The 22095-nt window shown below is 52.8% G+C and overlaps 2 protein-coding genes across 2 annotated transcripts in view; one reads left to right on the top strand and one right to left on the bottom strand.

Annotated features, from left to right (window-relative positions):
* LOC308645808 (microtubule-associated serine/threonine-protein kinase 1-like) overlaps positions 1–11050 on the bottom strand; it is a gene marked incomplete at both ends in the record, with an annotated part of 23975 nt that extends 12925 nt beyond the window's left edge. Inside the window, 10 exons of the mRNA XM_081288211.1 lie at positions 2130–2197; positions 2279–2411; positions 2497–2598; positions 3796–4005; positions 4180–4255; positions 4630–4790; positions 6774–6852; positions 8725–8800; positions 9261–9349; positions 10968–11050. Of these exons, the coding sequence (XP_081144337.1) occupies positions 2130–2197; positions 2279–2411; positions 2497–2598; positions 3796–4005; positions 4180–4255; positions 4630–4790; positions 6774–6852; positions 8725–8800; positions 9261–9349; positions 10968–11050 (1077 nt within the window). The remainder of the gene's footprint in view (positions 1–2129; positions 2198–2278; positions 2412–2496; positions 2599–3795; positions 4006–4179; positions 4256–4629; positions 4791–6773; positions 6853–8724; positions 8801–9260; positions 9350–10967) is intronic.
* On the top strand, positions 11049–22095 carry LOC308643229 (retbindin-like; the record flags this gene model as incomplete). Its single annotated transcript, XM_081283143.1, has 5 exons — positions 11049–11283; positions 20377–20536; positions 20664–20774; positions 21424–21520; positions 21868–22095. 5 exons carry the CDS (start codon positions 11049–11051, stop codon positions 22093–22095), a joined length of 831 nt encoding a protein of 276 aa, XP_081139269.1.

The raw sequence follows: 22095 nt of genomic DNA, 5'->3' as shown, positions 1-22095 counted from the left end.
CATTTATGCTCCTGATCTGCAGTTTGGGCAGTTTTCACCACGCCAAGGTGCCACTCACACAAGGAGCTAGTCAATTTATTCAAAGCTTATGTAATAAGTTAAATGAAGAGTTACCATAGGAGCGAGCAATTTCACCTTTAGGTATGTGTCCAAAAGAACTGAAATTAGTTGTTCAAATGAATACTTGTGTCTACATATTCATGGTAGCACTACCCACAACAGCCAAAGGTCCGATGTCCTGTGAGATTGTAATGTCTGTGTGTGTGTGTTTTGTTTTTTTGTTTGTTGGTTTGTCCTGGGCTTGAACCCAGGGGTGCTTACCCACTGAGCCACATACCCAGGCCTTTTTACTGCCCCAAATAAACAAACAAACAAAAAAAGAAAAAAAAAAAGACAGGGTCCTGAGAACCTTCAGATGGCTGAAATGTCAGGTTCTGGAGAGCAGTGCCTCTAAAAAGGACATGGAAACTCGGTGTCCCTTTCCACATACCTCCTCCTGTTAGCTCTTCATTTGTATCCTTTATAATAAACTGGCAAACAGTGAGGATTCTCCTGAGGTCTCTGAGCCACTCAAGCAAATTAATCAAACCCAAGGAGGGTGTAGTAGGAACCCTGATTGACAGCCGGTCTGTCAGAGGCACAGGGAAAACCACTTGGAACTGGCATCAGGTGTCTAAAGGGGGGCAGGGGACCCTCAGCACTGAGCTTCCAACCCCTAGGATCTGATCTCTCTCCACGCAGACAATGTCAGAACTGAGTTAGTGACAGGACACCCAGCTGGCGTCCCTTGCTGCAGAATGGTTGCTTGATGGTGAAGAGAAACCCCTACACCTTTAGGTCACAGGAGTCACCCGTGTTAATTGTGGTGTAAGAGTAGGCACGCCTGTCATCCCAGCAGCTTGGGAGGCTGAGGCAGGAGGATCCAAAGTTCAAAGCCAGCCTCAGCAACTTAGCAAGTCCCTAAGCAACTCAGCAAGCCCCGATCTCAAAAAAAAAAAAAAAAAAAAAAAAAAAAAAAATTTAAAAAGAAGGGCTGGGGATGTGGCTTAGTGGTTAAGCACCCCTAAATTTAATCCCTGATACAAAAAATAAAATAAAATAAAATTTAAATCCTGAAACATTATGCTAACTGAAATAAGTCAGACACAAAAGGCCACAGAATGAATTATTCCATTCCTATGAAATATCCAGAATGGGCAAATCCATAAATTTAGAAAGTGTATCAGCAGTTGCCAGAGCTGGAGGAAGACAAGAATGAAGGCTAACTGCTTCATGGGTGTAATGCTTCTTTTTGGGGTTATAAGAAAGTTCTGGAACTAGACACATGTAATGGCTTACAAAATTATAAATGTACTAACTGCCACTGAATCCTCCATTCTAAAGTGGTTGGGGATGCAGTTCAGTGGCAGAATGAGCCCGTAACATGCATGAGGCCCTGGGTTCCAACCCCAGCACCACCAAAAAATTAAAAAAATAAAAAATAAACAAAATGGAAAAAATGGTGCATTTTGCTAGGCATAGGGGCGGAGGCCGCGTTCCCAGCCACACAGGAGGCTGGGGCTGGGGCTGGGGCGGGAGGATCGCTGCAGCCTTGGAATCAGGGTCAGCCTGGGCAGCACAGTGAAACTCTGTCTCAGAAAGAAAAAGGTAAATTTTATGCTATGTGTATTTTATGGTGATAAAAGGCCCATGGTGGGGGGTGTTGTGGCTCAGGGGTAGAGTGCTGGCCTAGCTGGCCTGTGCCTGCGAGGCCCTGGGCTCAGTCCTCAGCACCACATAAAAACAAATAAAGGTATTGCGTCCAGCTGCAACTAAAAAAAAAAAAAAAAAAAAAAAGGCCCGTGGGGCAGGGGCGTGGTTCAGGGACAGAGCACTCGCCCAGGGTGCAGGTGGCCCTGGGTTGCATCCCCAGCACTTCCTCTGACCAAAATAAAATAAAAATTATTTTTTAAAGTAAAGAAAAGAAAAAGGGCAAAAAGCTCATGGAGGAAGAGCCATCTCAATGCCATCCTACAGGTGGGGAAACTGAGGCCCGCGGTGGTGAGGGTCGTGGTCCCACGAGACCCCAGAGGTCCAGCCAGTCCGCAGGCAGAGAACCGGCAGGAAGCCCGGGGCAGGCGGGGGCCTACCTCGGAGAGCTCGTCCTGCTCTGGGGTGTTGGAGCCCCCGCTGTCCTGCTCCTCCAGGTGGACCACGTCTAGGGACAAGGGAGAGTGAGGCTGGGCAACGGGAGGCCAGGCCTGCTTGGCCACCGCGCCCGGGGCCCTCCCACCAGCACCTGGGAAGGGGTCGCGGGTGAGGCCCAGCTGGCGGATGATGTAGCGGGGGATGTCGGTCTTGACGAGGTGACCCTCCTTGGCGTGTCCCTCGGCTGCCTCCAGCAGATGGTAGAACTCCTCTGGGTTGAATTCCTGGGGAAGAACCGGGCGGGCTCGCGGTGGCTTCCTAGAGTCCCCACCCCAGCAGCGCCCCCTGCCCACCGGCCAGCCCCCTCACCAGGCACTCCAGCAGCCGCGCAGGGCGCGAGATGATAATGAGCAATTTCTTCACCAGCTGAGTGACAAAGGCCACCTCCAAGCTCTCGGAGCGTTCATAGGCCTGAGGTGGGGGACAGAAGGGATTGGGACTCACAGGCACCCTGCTTCAGCCAGGTGCCTTTCCCAGCCCCACAGGGTGAGAAAACTGAGGCCCAGGCTACACAATAAAAATGATAACAATTATGATAACAATAATATTAATGATTATAGAAAGCACTGCCCTAAAACCTTGACTCATTCATCTTCGGAACAGTCCTATAGCTGAGTGTGGTGGTACATGCCTGTACGGTTACTCAGGAGGCTGAGGAAGGAGAATCAAAAGTTTGAGGCCAACCTCAGCAACTTAAAGAGACCCTGTCTTAAAATAAAAAATAAAGAAGGGGCTGGAGGTACAGTTCAGTGGTAGACCATGTACTTAGCATGCACCCCCAGTACCAGGGTGGGGGAAAGAATGTGTAAACTCCCTTTTTTATAGAAGCACTGAGGCACAGAGTGGTTAAGTAGTGGGGCAAAAACTGCACAGCAAGTTAGTGATGAGCTGAATGTGAACCTAGATGGTCCAGAATTTGTGCTCTCAAATCTGTGGACATAGTGGCAGCAGATGGATTGAACCTCAGTTCTGACACCTAAGTGGTTAATGCTACCCTTCAGGACTGAAATTTCCCAGACTGTCTTCCCACCTCGGACCTGTTCCCTCTGCTCAGCACACATTCCCTCTATCTCTTCTTATAGCTGCCACTTATTATTCTTGTCCCAATTTCAATCTCACATCCCCAGGGAGGCCTCCCTGACACTTCGTCCAGCTGTTCCCTTCTGTTCCATTCATAGCTCTATGCGTCAGGTGACATCATCACATTGCTTGATCTGTTTATTTCTTGTGCATCTCCAGCACCAGGATTTCGGTGGGGGAGGGGGTGGAATGTCTATCTACTGTGTTTCCAAAGCTCCAGCACACGGTATGGGTGTTCAACAAATGCTATCCGTGATCATCCACGGGGCATTATTTAACCGACACACTGATTAAGTATCTACTGTGTGCTGAGCAGTTGAGTCAAGACCTGAAGGAGGTGAGGAAGGTTAAATTCCCGCATCCTGCATCAGACCTAGGGTGGGACCACGTCCTTTTCTTCTATTCCGGAATCCTCAGCTCCTCACCAGCGCCTGGCAGGTGGTAGGGACTCCCTGAATGGGGCGGGGCATCGGGCCTGATCTGAGTTCAAAGCCTGAGATGGTGGGGCCGGCCTCCGCGCACACTCACGTCCTGCAGCAGCTTCTCCAGGTTCTCCTGCAATTCATAGAAGTAGACGGTAGTGATAAGACCATCGCGGGACTTGGTCAGGCAGTCCCGGGCCAACTCGATGATCTGGTGGTGGATGAAGCTGAGCACACCGTCGGCCAGCGGCAGCACGCTGTCAGGTTCGTAGGCGCGGGTAAAGTCGCGCAGCTTTTCTTCCATCTGCGCGGTGGCCTGCGGGAGGGACCAAGACAGGGCGGAGGTCCCATTGCGAGGCAAAGCCCTGAGGCTGTCGCCGCCGAGACTGTGCTGCGCGCGGGGGCCACCAGGGGGCGCGCGGAGCCAAGGCGAGCGAGCGAGTGCCCCCGCGGGCCCGCCTCCCCTTGGCCTTCCAGTGCCCGGTCTCACCTTGGGGAACCGCTCCTTATAGACATGGTTCATCATCACGATTTCGTTATCGTAGGAGGAGGGGGAGCGGCCGGGGCTGTGGAGAGAAAAGCCCATTCTGTTTATCCCCCTGCCTCTGAGCCAGTCCTAGATCCACTTTATTTTTACTGTATTTTAAATATTTTTTGGAACTGGGGATTGAACCCAGGGGCACTCTACCACTGAGCCACATTCCCAGCCTTTTTAAAAAATATTTTACTTTGCGACAGGGTATCGTTAAGTTGCTTTGGGCCTTGCTAAATTGCTGAGGCTGGCCTCGAACTTGCGATCCTTCTGCCTCAGCCTACCAAATCGCTGGGATGATAAGCATGCCCCACCGCGCCCAGCCCTAGGTCCACTTTATTTTCTGGGGACCTGGGTCCCTCAATGCACAAGTCCCCAGATCGCCAGCTTGGGGGGGTGCCTTCCTACCTGAGGCTCCGCGATCGGGGTCGCACGGCCGGGGAGCGGCGGCCCCCATCCTCGTCGGTGATGCTCTCAGTGCTGCCGAAGTGTTTGGACAGGAAGTGGAGCTCGTCCACGGTGGGCTGGTAGGGGAGCTGGTGCAGGCGCTCCTGGGAGGAGCAGGAGGACTAGGGGGAAGGGTGGGGTCGGGATCAGTCACTGGAGCAACCACAGTGGGCTAAGACTCGAGGGGAGGATGAGCCACTAGACAAGGCCAGGTTCACCATAGATCCTGACCCTGGCCTTATGGTTTATGATCCTTAGACCCCAGGGACCTGGCTGGGACTCCTGGCAACAGTCAGGTGAACAGAGACAGATGAGGCCACTGGCAGAGACATGGAAATGGCTCCCACCTGAGTCCTCCCCTCTAGATCACAAGATCCTGCCCCATCTGGCCCTGTTTCCGGCCACTGCCCCCTCCCACTCTCCCCCTTGCTTGCTCTGCTCCTGTCATACTGACCTCCTTGATCCTTAAGCAAGCCAGGCAGGCTCTTGCTTTAGGGACTCTGCACTGGCTGTCCAAGCGTCTGGAACATAGCTGCTCGACTCACACCTTCCCCTCCACATCTTTGCCTTAATGCCGTCCTATCCCGTGTTTACCGCTTTATCCCCTGACACACTACACCCTTATTATTTATTTGTTACTGCTGTCTATTCCTCAAGAACAGGGATTTGGCCCTATTTGGTCCCTGGTGGACAGGGCCTGGCATCAACTGGGACAGACCCACAATCACCATTGGGGACACACAAGGACATCCATATGATTTGGCCTGCATTCAGAATAGGCTTTTTAAATTTTTTTTTAGTTGTAGATATCAATATCTTTTTTTATTTGTGAACCTGGTGCCTCATACATGCGAGGCAAGTGCTCTACCACTGAGCTTCAGCCCCAGCCCTCAGAATAGGCTTTTTAAATTTCACATCACCCACTCCCTGCTTAAAACTCCTCATATCTAGCAGGGTGTAGTGGTACCTGCCTGTAATTCCAGATACCTGGGAGGCTAAGGCAGGAGGATTGCAAGTTAAAGGCCAGCCTCAGCAATTTAGTGAGACCCTAAGCAACTTAGCAAGACCCTGTCTCAAAAAATTTTTTTTGTTAAGGGTTAGGGATATAGCTCAATTGTAGAGCAGGCCCTGTGTTCAATCCCTAGTGTCAGGGGAAAAAAAAAAAAAAAAACTTATCCACATCTATTTTTATAAAATAGGGGCTGGGTATGTCACTCAGTGGTAGAGAACATGCTTAGCACATTCCATGGAACCCATGTTCCTGGGTTCTGTCTCCAATTCCACACATATAACAAAGGCATACTATCTGTGAACTACTAAGTGACAATTTTAGGTTGTTCAAACTGAAATTTTAATACAACTTAATATGAAGCAATATAGTTGTTCTAGAGTTTCTCCATTGGATTTAGAATAAAATCCACCTCCGTGTTCTGGTCCCAGAAAGATTGAGGTCTCTGCCTGCATCACCTCTCTTTCTTCTTCTCCAACCCAGCGCTCCACACAAGGCTATTTTCAACTTTCCAAATACAGCAAGTTTTCTGTGGCCTCTGGGGTCGGCACAGCTGTCCCCCTTCCTGGAACAGCCTTCTCCCTCTCTTCCACCTGCCAAACTCAAGCTGACACTTTGTCTTGGCTTCAATGCCACCTCTTCCAGGAAGTCTTCCATGAAGCTCCCCCAAGCTGAGTCACATGCCCCCCCACCAAATGACAGTCACATGATCTTTGTCCGCTCAACAGCATACCAGAGACAGGAGTAGGAAAGGGGGCAGATGGAGAGGATTTTGAGGGATTGGGAGTGGGGAAAAGCAAATGGGTTCTGGGCAAAACCTGTGGCCTGGCTGCAGCTGGCTGCAGGCACCTGGGCAAGTGGCTTAACACTGAGAGTTTGAGCCTCACCATCTACAAATGAGTTGGAGCTGAGTAGAACTCCCAGGAAGATGCGCCGGGGCAGAGACCAGGGCTTTCATGGTGGGGACTGCAACTCTCTAATAGATGGACAAGTGGACACCCGTGACGAACAGAAAGTGCAGCCTGGGGCTGGCCTGGGCGGCAGGCTACAGGTGGAAGGGCCCCTCACCCCGCAGCCACTGCACCACCACACTCACCGAGACGGTGGAGCTGGGTGTGTTGGTGCCATAGCCAGATGAAGGGAGCGAGGCCAGTGACCAGCGACGTCCATCCGCCCTGGAACCCAACCGAGGTGCTCAGAGGCCACCAGGCCCCATAGGTCCCCCATTCCTTGAGGAGTGGGAGAAGCCACTAGCTATGGCCAGGGCAGGGGTGTGGGACTCTAACTGGACTCTGTGACTACTGACAGCACTCGGAGTTAAGGGAGCCACGAGGTGGTCTTCTGGCCATGCAACTGCGTCTTCTCAGAAGCTCCCGTCTCCTCTGTCCCTCCTCGTGATCCTCCCCACTCCAAACAAGCCCTCCAGAGGGGACATCAGGCAGACTGGAAAAGCCCACCTAAGGAAGTCAAGCTCCAGGATCTCAGAAGTCCGCCTCTAGGGAAGCTCCTCCCTGAAAGGCAGAGCCTCTACCTTCTCAGAGGAGAAGGCCCTCCCCACACACAGCCTCACTCCCAAGCTCTGCACTCTCTGAACATGCACAGGGACTCCCACCACACCCTCAAGTGTTAGTGTGACTACTGTGGTCAAGTTCATGGACTTACAGTCAGTCATTCTTACCTCACACCACACACACACAAGTGCACACACACGGTCCTCAGCACACTCCTCACCTACATTCATCATCCTACATATGGACCCAAATACACATGCAAGCACAGACATTCACTCATATACACTTGCAGAGACCCAAGACACACTCACACATACACATCAGCTCACACATACTGTACATTTGCACATTCACGCAGAAGCACATATAAGACTGTCTTAGTGCAACACATTTAAACTCACACAGCTGCATGCTCACACACACAGATGCACGTTTCCATAGATACATGCAGGCGGCGCGTGCCCCTCACATCTATGTGCTTGCTCACACACGCATTCACACTCCCAGTTCATATACTCTCCTGGAGACACTCGGGGGGTGCACCTCCACACAGTCACACACAAGTTCACACACACGGATGCACATACCCAGGGAGGCATGTGTGGGCCCATGCGTCCTCACACACACACTTGCACACAGCCACACAGATGGCACAGTCAATGGACACACACTCCCATATTCCTTCCTCCCCACATGCCCTGGCTCAGCCCACCCACCATCCAGATGAGCATAGCAGGACAATCCTAGAGCTTGGTCCTGGCTCCCTATTGCCCCCACTTAAATTCCATCTCTCCCGTCCCCACCATCCCTGTGACACCTGCCCCAGACTTCATCAGTTTTTGCAATACTCCCCGTTCTCTGCCCACCCCACTCAATACTAAAAGTAGAAAGGTGTCATTCACCTCGAATGTGTAGCTCCTAGCACATGCTGGTGTTCAGACACCGTTTCTTAGAATGCATAAAGTTCAAAGAAAATGAGACCCGCCCCGACTGCTGGTGACTCCCCAAAACTTTCTCCAAAAAAGATGACCTTCTCTACCTCCCCCCAAAAATTCATTTAAGGTTGCAACACAGGCCCTCAGAAAACCTCCCAGGGAAACCTGAGTACTCGCGTTGGGACCTGGAGAAATGGCCGGCCATAGCCACCCTCCCCCACCTCAGAGACCAACTCCCTCCAAGGGCATCACGCAGTCTGCGCTTGCGCACCTGGTCTCAGCTACCCTGTCCTGTTGCTATGGAAACAGCCGGCCAGGAGCCGGGCTGGGGAGGAGACCCTGGGCCCAGAGCGCGCACGCGCTCTCACGCTGAAGCAAAGAAGGCCCGGCACCCTTTCCCATTCAGGATCCGCGATTGGCCCCGCCCTTTAATAGGCCCCGCCCCTCAGTCTGGGCGCTCCTTTCCGCTGGGACCTTGGGGCACTCCACTGGTCCCCTCAGGCCCCAGATCGGGTAAATTAGGAGGAGAACAGATGGCGACGCAGACAGTGGGTGGAAAGGGCCCTGACAGGGTTCTGGGACCCTCAAGGGAGGGACTCACCTTCGGGAGGAGGCAAATGAGAAATGGGCGGGGGTATTGGGAGAGAAGTTGCGGGGACTGTCCAGGGGGCTGCTACCTGTGGTGGAAAGAGAGGATGTTTTTGGCTTGAGGTGTGGGGCGATTCCCATCTGGCCATCTAATAACCAAAGAGGGTTGCAAACAGCAGTCCATCTCCTTTAGTCTTGTCCCACCCATGTATGGTAGGCCACACCCCTTTGATTGTGGCCCCGCCTCTCCAAACATTTTTAGGTGGAAGGTTTAGTTTTAACCTTCATCTGAGATGACCCCGCCCTTTAGCTATGGCTCCTCCTTTCATCTCTACCCGCTTTCCAATCCAGCTTCTCCTGAGCCTCTGCCCACCCATGCCCTTCACTCCACCGACTGACCACGCCATTACAAGGATAGCCCTGCCCCTTGTTCAATCCGAGTCCTCCTCTTTCCAGACAGCCCCTGCCTGCGGTATGGCCATGCCCCCGAAACTAGGTCTCCTATAATCTGGTCCACCACACCCATCAAAACTGCACCACTTGTCTCACCCAAGTGGCCCGGCAGTGGGGAGTGGGGTCGAGGCAGCGTAGGTGAAGTGCTGGTCAAGATGAGGCTTTTCCGGTTACTGGTGCGGCAGCTGTGCAGAAGGTGAGGGTGGGGGGCCAGGACAGAATGCAACCCACTGAGTTCCTGCCCATCCAGCCACCCTCCCATCTCAGATCCTCACTTCTCTCCCATCCAGGTGTGTTTGAAGGCGCCCCGGGAGGACTTCTTGGAAGAGGAGGCAATGGAAGCCTCTGCAGTACCATGTGTGGCAGGGGAAGCACGTGAAACCTACTTGAGACACTCCCAGTGTAGATTATGTGTGACCCTCTGGAACCCAGTGTCAATTACAGTGTGACAGTCATGGTGATACCACTGATGATCCTGGGTGTGTGTCCTTGGCTCTGTGCTTGACATTCAAGTGTGTATCCATGTGTGGCATCCACTGTATGAGTTCAACATTGTGTGACACTGTGTGCATCCAAGAGTGACATCATGTGTAACCCAGTTGTGCTTTGGGGGTCTATGTGAGACAGTATGAACTTGACTTGTCCGTGACTATGTGTTCTGTACAATGCATGATAAATGAGTTCATGTGTTTAAGATTTGGTGGAGCATTCTGAATCTTTGCAAGATACTGGCCTGTATCTGTGTCTCACATTCACCATGTCTGGCATCTTCTGTGTGTGAGTTTAACATCTTGTGACACTGGGCATGTCCAAGCATGTCACCATGTATGACATTCCCTGATGAGTCTTGAGTGTGATAAAGCATGGTTTTGTGTGTTTCTCTGTCTCTGCAAGATTCCCTGTGTTTGTCCTGATATCAGTGTGACACAGCAAATGACATGACTGGGGATGATATCTTGTGTTTTGACATCGTTAGGTGCATGGATGTGTCATCACCACACATGTATCTGTGTGCATCTTGGATAGCAAGACTGTGTTTGTTAATGGCGATGCTTGTGACACACATTTTACTAGGGATACATGATGTTGTATCTGTGGGTTTACAAGTCTATGTGTGACACCACTGATGTCCCCGTTTGTGTATGGCTTTGACCTGTGGCTGATGCATGCCTGGTTGTATGGCTGGGTATGTGTGGCACCTCCCAGCATATCTGGGCCACTAGGGCTGTTGTGTGTGTGTGTGTGTGTGTGACATCATGTCCTGTGTGACGCTGTGTCACTATATTCAATGTGAGGCTATATTGGGGGGATCTGAGCTATGATACAAGACCCCTTTTTCTTCTGCCTTTCAAGACACCAGCTCCTGAAGAGGGAGCCCCCAGCCCCTCCAGCCCCTCCACCCTCAGCCGCAGTGACTGAGCACATTAGCCGGTCCAGGAGCACGCGGCATGGGAGTGGGGGGAGGCCAGGCTGCGGCTATTGTTCTGAGGGTGCCAAGCCCCCCACCCTCCCCTTCTTTCCCAACACCCACCAGGCTGGCAAAGCCCGTAGCACCAGTAGACAAAGGCTTGCAACCCCCACCCGGCCAACCCCTCCCCCTGCGGCCATCTATCCAGTTTGCAGTCCCCCTGCTCCCGACCCGCACCGCCCAAATTGAATCCCATCCCGGCGGGAAGGCGAAGCGCGGACACCTCTGGCGCAGCTGGACCGGGAGCAGCATCCCAGGCCCCGCCCTGCTGCAGCAGCCTAAGGGGCGGCTTTACGCGGAGGGCCGGGACAAGGTCTGGGGGTTCGGGGGTCTACCTCTTGGTGCGGCGGAACATACTGCCGCCGGGGAAGGAGGGCATCGAGAAATTGGAAAGCGCAGTCCAGAGAGAGTCAGACATGACCCGGCGGCGGCGACATGGTGACAGGTGCGGCAGCAGCAGCGGCGGCGGCGCGGGGAGCGAGCGCGTGGGGCGGAGGCTGGAGCCGCAGCGGCCAGGGGAGGGCGGGGGAGGGGAGGGCCCTGCGGCTGCAGCCGGTCGGGAGGGGGCGCTGCTGTGTGTCCGCGTGCCCCGCCCCGCCTGCGCGCGCGCCTGGCGCCCCTACCCGGGCCGAAGAAAGGGCAGCCAGAACAGTGCGTCTCTTTCCAAGGCTCACCTGCTGCTTTTCCGGGGCAGGGGCAAATCCTTCTGGAAAGGAAAGGGGCAAAAAGATGGAGGTCAGCGTGGACCTGTAGCCACTACTCACAAGGCCACTGAGCAAGCCCAAGGAACAGAATTAACATGGAACTGTCTTGTCAGCATCTTCACCTTCATCCTTGGCCATGCATTGAGGAGAGTGTCCCAGGGTGACTTTTCTCCTGATCCCCAAGGACCAACACAGGGTCAAGTACAGAAGGGCCCTATATAGGGCTGCTGGGTTGGCATCTCAGTGCATGTTTGTGCAAGTGAAGCAGAAGTCTTTATTCGAAAAATACTTTGCAAAGGCTTACACACTAGCTAGGTGTGAGAGACAGCGGTGAATGGGAAAAAAAAATCTGTCCTTTAAGGGTAGCATTTAGAGGGACAAGCAGACACCAAATAAGATTAATGTTAAAGCAAAATAAATAACTTTAGACAATGTGTTATGAATAGAACTAGACAGAGTAATCTAATGTAATATAATGGACACGACTTGAAGGGAGCACATGGCCAGAGGGGGTATATCCGGAGAGATAACTTTTTAAAGTTGGTCTGAAATATAAGAGCCAGCCATAGGGGGATCAGCAGAGAGAGAATAGTAGGTGGTGGGAACTGCAAGGGCAAAGGCCTGAAGGCAGGAATGAGCTTAGCATGCTCAAGCCTGAGATGCTGAATGAATGAATGACGCCTCTGCAGTGAGAGTCACGGAAGTGGGGGTGGTAGATAGTTAGGGTGGCACAAAACAGACTTGAAATGAGAATCTGGTGGTGGCCAAGGGATCCTTTTTGATGACAATGGTAGTCATTGCTGGCTATTAACTTTATGTATCCACATTCAAAGAAGTTCTTTTTTCTATTTTTCTAGCACTTAGGAAATCACTGCAGAGATCAGAAGTTACAGAGTCCCTGCACTTTTTAAGGACAGCCACGGGGATAAGGAACTTCGGTTTCCAGCCAGTTCTGTATCCAAAGGCTGATATGGAGTGATTTGGGTTGGGTAGGGCTGCAGGTAGAAAGATTTGGGTGAGAGTTTCAAAGGGTCTTTTGAGCTGAAAATGTAGCTGTTATAGAGCACATGCCTGTGAAGGAGGTCCTGGATTCTATACCCAGCTCAGGGCTGGGGAGGAGGTGTTGAAAAAGTGTTTGAGTGGGCTGGGGATGTGGTTCAAGCAGTAGCTCTTGCCTGGCATGTGTGCGGCCAGGGTTCGATCCTCAGCACCACATACAAACAAAGATGTTGTGTCAGCCGTAACTGAAAAATAAATATTAAAGTTCTCAAAAAAAAAATGTTTGAGGGGACTTCAGGGGGAGGGGGATGTATGTTCTAGACCCTTTTGAGGATTTCTGTAAAAAAGAAAACCTGAGTCCAAAAATCCGTTTTGCCTTTTGTGACCTTGGCATGTGGTCTACATTGTCCCCAAGAGTTTCTTCTGTCAGATGACACAGGTGCCTGTGCTTAGCATAGTGACTAGCACATATTATGTACTCAATAAAAATTCAATCAAAAGAACAGGAGTTATGGATAGACATGCTGCATGACAGAGAATTAGTCAGAGGGTCTTCCCACTCCCATGAACTAAGGACAGATATATGCATGGGGTCAAAGGGCAGCCTTGCTATCCCCAGCCATGAATGACTAGAAATCCAGACCCGGTTTTCCCTCTGCCTTTTCACGATGGGCTTGAATGACTCGCTGCCTAGACCTGGGGGACTAAAGCTGCTGGTCCTGCAATGGCCCAGGCAAAATCAAGACCTGGATTTTCTGGCCACGGAGCTCAGGGACAGACCTGGTTAACTTGATCTTGGAAGGTAAGCCCCTGGGAGATCTTTACCACCCGAAAAAGTCCTCAAACCCAGTCTCATCTGCTAGCGCCCGCAAACATTCTAGAGCCAAAGAAAGGGCAAACTGGAGCTGCGGAATTCAGATCTTTGTCGTCAATGAAGACAGAGTTGCAAAGTCGCTTTGCGGAGCGGATGCTGCTTCTCCCTGAGATTAATGAATGGATGGCGCTATGGACGCGGGAGGCATACGAACTCGCGAAGCTGTTTGTAAGTCTGATCCCAACACACTCAGCAGACCTTTGGGCACTCAGCGGTGGTGGGACATCCTAAGAAGGTGCACCCGTGAGTGTGAGTGTATCCAGGCACCGAAATAGTTAACTCTACCAGATGGAATAAGGAGGGGACAGCCTTCCAGCGAGGGTCATCAGACCAAGTGCACGTGTGGGTTGGGTGGGTGGGTGAGTGGAAGGATGCAGGGCTGGGGGAGGGGACTTGCGCGGGAAACAGAAGTCCCGCGTGGAGCTGAGCCAATGGAAGTCAGAGCCGGCTCCGAGGGCGGGGACATACCACATGCAGGCCCCGCCCCTTTCCCCCCTTTTTCCAAGGGACCCGACGGCGCCGACCCAGCTTCGCTGCTGCAGCACTTGATCTAACTTTGCCGCAGCTCCCTCCCTTTTCTCAGAACCTATTTTCCTAACCTAGCCCTGGAAGGAGGATGGAACCCGTGAGGAGGATTTTTGAGAGGCCTAGGCTCCAGATCTGGCCATATGAGCTCACTTTGAAAGCAAATCAACTTTCCAACCTGTCTGGCTTCACTATCACCCAGACACCCGGGAAGTTCTTACTGCCTTCTAATTTTCACTTTTCCTGCTACATTGACTGATCAGCTCCCTTTGGTCTCCGACCTTGGGAATGATGGACAACTCCCAGGTGAAGACTTGAATCTTCCCCTTGTTTCCCTAAGGTCCAGACTGAAGATGGAACTTGAGTCTGGACCATACTTGGCTTTATCTAAATTCAAGAGTAGCAATCGTGAGGCTGATCTCCAAGAAGGCTCAGAAGGGCCAGACCCCAAGGTTTTGCCTTGGAGCAATGTTAAGGAACCACACTCACATCAAACCTCCCTATTAACCCTTCAGAAGCACAAGCCCAAGACAAGAGCAGAGGATCCTTCTCAGCTTCTGAATCCCTACCTACATTTGAAGTGGGAGCTCCTGACATCTGGATTTGCCCCCGCCATCCCTTCACTCCACAACCCTCAGTGTCCCACTCCGTGCAGTGGACCCACGCCTCCTGCGCCTGCGCAGCCTGGAGACCAGCATCCTCTAAGGCTGCAAGGAGCTAAAAATCGCTCCCGCCCACCTACAAGCTGGGCTGGACTTGAGGATCTCGGTCGTGGGGAGGGGTGTTGTAGTGGAGATTTGGTGGAATGAAGAGTGGTGATGCTGCCTAGGTGCCGGTCCAATTAGGGCAGTAGGAAGAATCCTGGTGGCCACATAGGTCCATTGAGGGTGTGGGTCCCACGCCTCCGAAAGGGCTCCTGAGGTGGTGAGGGGCGAGGCCACTGCATAAACATGTTTACGGCTGCTGCAGCGCCGGTGGCCCCGAGGGGCGCGAGCCCTGGGGCAATAACTTTGCTAGAAGCCCCCACACCCCTAGACTGGCTAGACTCCGGGACGATGACTTCGACCCCATGCCCCTCCCCCGCCCGCGGTCCAGGTGCCCCTCCGGCCGGCCTCGAGGGGGAGCGCTAGGCTTCACCCCTTCCATCAGCTCCCTGGATCTCCGGGCGGCGCCTGAGGGGCGGGTCCCCAGCGCAGCGGGACGCGCGGCCACCGCGTTCCCTGCTGGTAGCTTCCCGAGGCGGTGGGAGGGGGTGCCCGGTCAACCCAGGCGCAAGTTCTCCTACCTGACCCCGCCCCAGGGCGCCGACCCCTTCCCCTCGACCCGGGCCCGGGCTGCGCGTACCTGCAGCCTCCGGCGGCGGATCAGGCCCGAATCGTCCATGGCGGCGGCGGCGGCGGCTTCGGCCCCGGGGAGGGAGGAGGGAGGCGGCGGCGGCGGCGGGAGGAGGGAGGAGGGAGGGAGAAGCCGCGGGGACCACGGCGGCGGCGGTGGCTGAGGGGGGGTGGCGGGGGCGGAGCGAAGTGGGGCGGGCCCGCGCCGTCACTGCGTCTGGGCGCCCGAGCCTGGCCTCGGCCACCGCTGCCCGCGTTGGGAGGAGGAAGGGGCGGAGGGGGAGGTGGAGCCTCCAGATGTCCCCAAGGGAGCCTTGCTACCGAGAGACCCCCATAGAGACACCCCAAGAGAGAGACATTCTCATGCAGGGAACACCCCAAGGGAGGCATTCTCTCTGAGATGTATTTCCTCTGCGGACATCCCCCGCCCCCCGAGATTCCCTCGGGGAGACATTCCCACGGGGAGTTAGTGTCTGCGGGGATGCCCTCTCCAATCAAGAACAGTCCCTCACCCTGAAAATCAATCCTAAGACAGCTGTTGTCTGAAAGGTGATGCTTCATCTCAAAGCGCATCCCTTCCCGAAGAAGATCCCATGGGTGACATCATGTGAGAACTCTGGGGAGGATATCCCCAATGAGAGCCCCCTGAAAGCCATATTCTCTACGAGAAATTGTCCCTATCCATGAGATATTCACATCCAAGACATTCACATCCAAGAAATACATTCTTACAGAGTGACATTTTCACTAAGGAGACTCATCCTTGCGGGAGATGTCCCCACAAAAAAAGGGGCATATATACCCCTTTCCCCGCCTCTCCCAGGCAGACCTTCCTCATGGACCCTGCGGTGTCTCTAGCGTCCCTTCCCTCACGGTCAGGATTAAGGAGTCAGGCCAGGTCGGGCTATATTTATAAGAGCGATTATCTAGTACTTGGGGAGGGGGGCTGTTGAGGAGATTTTCACTCCCGTCCCCTGGTGTCCACACAGCTGAGGCCAAACAGGCCATGCTTACTGGGGCTGGAGAGGAGAGTGTCTAAATCCTCCCCACTCCAAGTTTTGGCAGTGGGCACAGACTGGAGAATGGCTTCCCGAGTGTCAACCTGTAACTGGTCCCAAGGTCCTGGAGGGCACGGCCGTCGGGCGAGAGCGACCCCTGCCGGACAACGGGGATGACAGCGAAGCCTGGGTCTGGGTGTTTCCCCAGAGCTTGTCTCCTCATCTCCGAGCTTTGACCTGCATTATCTGTCTCTACCTCTCGGTTAGTCGGCATGTTTGTGCAGCCATCTCTCCGAGTTCGAGTTCATTGCTTGCATCTGTCTTTGTCTGTGGCCTGGACTCTGCTCACGTCCGCGTCCGCAGGAGCTCTCCGTGGTGCTGGTCTCATGCGCATTCCTGTCCGCGGTGCTGAAATCCGAGCTCAGAGTGGGGAACTGAGGTCAGGGAAGAGGAAGGGGTGTGGAGGGTCTGGCAGGAGGCACAGTCCAAAGAGTGGATAGATCTGGCCCACAAATATCTCCGTCCACCTTGAAACTAGCCAGGGAAGGCTAGGTCCTGCAGGTCTTGATTGATGAGGCCTCCAGGACATCATCAAATGAGACTTGTGGTGTCTACTGACACTCTACTCAACACTTGAGTGTTGAAAACCTACTGTGTGTCAGACAGTATTTTTGAATCTGGGAATATAGATGAAAAAACCCTGCCTTACTCTGAGGTGAGAGGGAGACAGATTTGTAACTGTGGTCATTGCTCACAGAAATACACACATGCACCCTGCAAACACACAGGAGCACAAACATACAAACACACACCCAACAAAACAGACCCACACACAACACACATAGACACACATGCACATACTACAAACACACTCAGCTAATACAGACACATGTGAATATACTCTGCAAACACATAATACACCTATAAATATTCTCAGCACTCACACACACACACACACAAAAGTGCGTATTTCCATGCACTCTGCAAACATACACCACAAACACAGACCTACACATTCTGCATACACAGAAACACATACTCAGTTAACACAGACTCATATAAAAAACATATATGGGCTTGGGATGTGGCTCAAGTGGTAGCGCATTCGCCTGGCATGCATGAGGCACTGGGTTCAATCCTCAGCACCACATAAAAATAAAATAAAGATATTGTGTCCACCTAAAACTAAAAAATAAACATTTAAAAAAACATATGTACACATTTGCAAACATGCACTCAGCAGACACAGATGCACACAAATATACACACATAAACTCACACTCTGCAAACATACAAACATTCTTGGGAAACAGATATACACACACTCATCAAATGCAAGCAACACATTCAAGTACACTCACACAATTCCAAAACTAAGGGATACCCAGTGCACAAACTCTCATCCAACAGACAGACACATTATTCTCCTAACATAACACACACATACATACACACACACGTGTGCATGCACGTTACAGGGCTATATTCCCTGTCTGACTCTCCCATTAAGATGTTAACTCTAGGAAGGCTGAGATTTTCATTTTGTGTTCACTGCTGCATCCCCAGGACGTAGCACACAGTAAGTGCTCAATAAAGGTTTGTCATTGGGTGCAATGGTGCAAACCTGCATCCCAGCTACTCAGGAGGCTGAGACATAAGAATCACATTTGAGGTCAGCCTCAGCAACTTAGCAAGACCCTGTCTCAATATTTTATTGAGATTTAAGGGCTGGGAATGTAGCTCAGCAATAGAGCACTTGCCTAGCATGTGTGAGGGCATGAGTTGAATTCTCAGCACTGAAAAAAAAATTTTAAGTGTTGGGGATGTAGCTCAGGGGTAGGTCACCCTGGGTTCATCTCCAGCACCAGCAAAATAAATAAATGAATAAATGGGTGAATTAAGAGAATGTTCCCAAGGAATGCACATTTACAGAAACTGCAGGAGCATACACAAGCACACACAAGCACACACACACATTTTCAGATACGGACACACACTCTGTTCAGTATGACAACATTGCCTTGTTCATGTATGGCCAAAGTTCATGGTCGGCAACCTTTCTCCACTAATTTACCTACAACACTTTCCCAAGGACACCTCCCTCTACACCCCTCTACATTCTTTCTCCCACATTTGCTAGGACGTTTATCCTCAACGGCACATGCTTGACTTGGGATATACACAAACCTCCTTACCCAGATTCTGAACACACACACACACACTCAACCACGAGACACACAAATACACACCCACGCACATACACACAATTGAGGCTTACAGGTGCACTGAACATACACAGTACGCACAAACGCACTCTCATCTCTCTCACACACAGACACTGTCCCAAACATATAGATACAGAGCTTATGTCACAAACTCAAATAAGGGCAGAGCACGGGTACATGCATGCATTCGTCCGGTCCAGGGCTTTCAGCGAGAGTGGGGGCGGGACTGTGGGAGGTCCTGCCCCTGTGCAAGCCACGCCCCTCTCAGCAGTCACTGTTTCCTGGACTTGATCCTGAGTTGTCTCAGCAACCCCTAGATCCCAGTCTTGCTGCTAACAGGTGAGGGGCAGGGTGGCAGGGAGACAGGAAGGGACTAGACTTGTGTCCACTTGCCCTAAGCTTTCCCTGCGTTGGAGTTTGGGGACTCTAGCGGCAGAACCCCAGCCTTGCCACAGATAAGCTTGGTGCCAAAGGACCGGCCCTGGGCAGCAGCACCTAAGCTGATTGTGAGCCGAGGGAAGGTGACCGTGAGAGGGGTCAGCGGAAGGGCAGGAGGAGGCTGAACAGAAGAGAAGGAAGAATGACTGGGCAGGAGAGGGCTGGAAGGGCTGGGGGTGTCCTCTTGCCTCGGAGGAAAGTGGGGGTGGCTGAGGGTCAACAGGATGGCAGATATGCTGGATGCATTTTAAGCTGGTGGGGAGGTGGCACCTGGCCCTGGAGGGATGCAAAGGGTATGGGTCTGATGGAAGGGACTTCTGGGTCAGAGACAGGACCTGACCCCCACCAGCCCCTCTCATTATTTGAAGGTCCTTCCTCGATCTTTACCCAGCCTCCTTAATAGCTGCCCATCCCCCATGCTGCCTGGCACTGCTTCCTGGGTGTGCATCTGAGGGTGCCACTCTGAGGTCCTAGAAGGTGATGGCCAAACTCACCCCTTCACCTCAACTGATTCTTCTCTCAGGTGGACATGGCCTGCAGGAGCCACATCCAGCCCAGTGACCTGGCCTGCACCATGCAACTGGCCCTGGCATGGATCATATTGGGGGCTTGCGGAGGGAGCCACCAATTCCAAGCTAGGTCCCAGGGACACCTTGAGCTTGCATCGAATCTGGGCACAAACCAAGTGCAACTGGCAGGTGAGCACCTCAGACCATGCCTAATCCCCAACACCCAGGAGCCCCCTCTCCACCAGGGCAATGCCAGAATTTTCTTAAGAGAAGAGCATAGGGTGACTTTGAGGGTGCTAGCTGGTGTTAGTGATGAAGAATGGTGGTTAAGAGAACAGACTCTAGGTGTTAGACCGCCTGGGTTCAAATCACAAATCTGCCAGTTCATGGCTGTGTGACCCTGGTCACTTCAGTTAACCTCTCTGGGCTTCACATGGACCACTAAAATGGGAGAGGGTGTCAGATCTACAGAACTACCTTATAGAAGTGATGTGAAGGTTAAGCATGTGAGCATTTGTATCACTTCAGGCATATGACAAATAATAAACTGATTATTGTACGTGATATATGATCATTTCTACTTGAAGCTTCATTTACATCCCAAGAGAAGTTATCTTTTTTAAAATTTTATTTTTAGTATTTATTTTTAAATTGTAGTTGAACACCATACATTTATTTTTATTTATTTTTATGTTTAAGTTTCTTCCTTCCTTCCCTCCCTCCCTTCTTTCTTTCTTTCTTTCCTTCTTTTCTTTCTTTCTCCTTCCTTCCTTCCTTCCTCCCTCCTTCCCTCCCTCTTTCTTTCTTTCTTTCCTTCTTTTCTTTCTTTCTCCTCCCTCCCTCCCTCCCTCCCTCCCTCCCTCCCCCCCCCTCTCTCTCTCTTTCTTTCTTTCCCAGGGATTGAACTCAGGGGCACTCAACCACTGAGACATATTCCCAGCCCTATTTTGTATTTTATACAGAGACAGGATTTCACTGAGTTGCATAGCGCTTTGCCATTGCTGAGGCTGGTTTTGAACTCGCGATCCTCCTGCCTCAGCCTCCTGAGCCGCTGGGATTACAGGCGTCCACCACTGTCTCCGCCTACTTAAATTTTATGTTTAGGAGAAGTGATGCAATCGTGGTCTTCTTTGTTTAGGGGATCTTCAGGCCTCAGGTCCCCAACCTTACATGATGATCCAAGACCCTGACTCACAGGCGTTCCCGCTGCCAGAACCTTGTTGTCCTTCAGAGATGGACACCCCAGAGACATCAGGCCCTGGGATCTTCCCACCACGCTGCGGGACGCCGAGCTCCGGGTGAGTGCCGCGCCCCCTAGCGTTTCCTCGTGAACTCTGCCTAGATGCCCCTGCCGGGGCCAGATCCCACCTCTCTTCCGCCGCGCGCATCCTGCCCCATCCCCTTCCTGTCTCTCCCAATGTCCAGATGCGAATCCTTCCTGGGACACCTCCAACGCGCGCTCCGCAATCGCTTCCACCTGATGCTGTTGGGGGTACGCCAGACGCCGCGGCTCTGCGAGGAGCTCTGCCAGAACTGGTAGGAGAGGCGGGGCATTGGGGGCGTGGCCTATTGTTTGGGCGGGATATAGGACCAGGTTGGTGTGTCTTGGGTTTGAAGAGGCATGATCCGCCCCTAACTGGACCAAAGTCTAAAGGACGAGGCCTAGTGCTTAGAGTCAGGCAGAAAGAGGCTAAGCCTGTGGCTTCTCTGGTTTTTAAGATGGCTATGGGTCATGGCCTCTGATGGACCTGGAGTTTTTTAGGGGCAGTACCTCCTGATTGAAAAGGATGGGAACTAGAGGGGCTGGCTGGAGCAGAGGGTCTGAGGTCTGCAGAGATGAAGGCAGTTGAAACATGGCTCTGGATATGTGCACAGAAAGATGATAAACTATGGGACCAGGCGGTTGGGGATGCAGCTCGGGCAGAGCGCCTACTTAGCAATAGCAGGTTCCTGGGTTCAGTCCCCAGTATAGCTAAATAAATAAAGGCGGTTCATTAGAAAAATAAATAATAAAGGAAGGAAGGCAGTGCGGGGGGTGGGGGGATGAGGCGTTAGGGGCGAGGTCCAAAGAGGCAGGGTCTGGATCTGAGCGCGGTGCCTGGATAGGCCGAGGCTTGGAGCGCGCAACATTACTAGCTGCGGCTGCGAAGCCTTGACCCACCTTCTCCGCACACATCGCCTCCAGGTTCGCCACCTGCGAAGCTGATATTACTTGTGGTCGGACTTGGCTGTGGCCCTCAGAAAAGAGAAGCTGCGAGGGTCACTGCCGCACTTATGGGCAGGTGAGCGAGAGGCAGAGGGCCCGAGGGAGTCTGCGGTCCTACCTTAATGTGCCTAGATCCTGGAGTCCGGACTGGCCTTTGCAAGGACCCTGCTCCCACCCTTCCCCCTTTTCAGCCTCCCCTCCATACTGGGATGTGCCCATGGCCTCCCAAGAGCCCAGACTCTGGGCTGGCCAGCAGTCCGCCCTGGAGGAGTCAGAGACCCACTTACCCACTCCAAGGTCCCCACGTACTCCACCTCAAGGAAACGTCCAGATCGTCCTTCCCCAAAGTCTCGCCTCTGACCACACCGCCCCCAGCAGATCTGGACTCCGCTCACTCAAGCGCCCACGCCACTTTCTTCCTAGACTTTTGCTGACGGAGTGGATCTTTGTCGCTCGATTCTGGGTCACATCCTGCCGGTGGCAGCTCCTGGCTCCCGTCATTGCCTCAACATCTCCATCTCATTATTGCCGCGTCCTAGACCCGGACGTTGGGCCCGAGAAACTATCTCCCAGCGCTCCCGCCGCCGTGGCACCGGGATCCCGGACGCTGGGGGCAGCGGGAGTGGCAGTGGAAGCGGCAGCGGCCCCTAG

This window comes from Spermophilus citellus, assembly GCF_964194105.1.
Source record: "Spermophilus citellus genome assembly, chromosome: 3".
Taxonomy (NCBI): domain Eukaryota; kingdom Metazoa; phylum Chordata; class Mammalia; order Rodentia; family Sciuridae; genus Spermophilus; species Spermophilus citellus.
The sequence above is the reverse complement of the archived record's forward strand: the minus strand, read 5'-3'. Positions and strand labels throughout refer to the sequence as shown.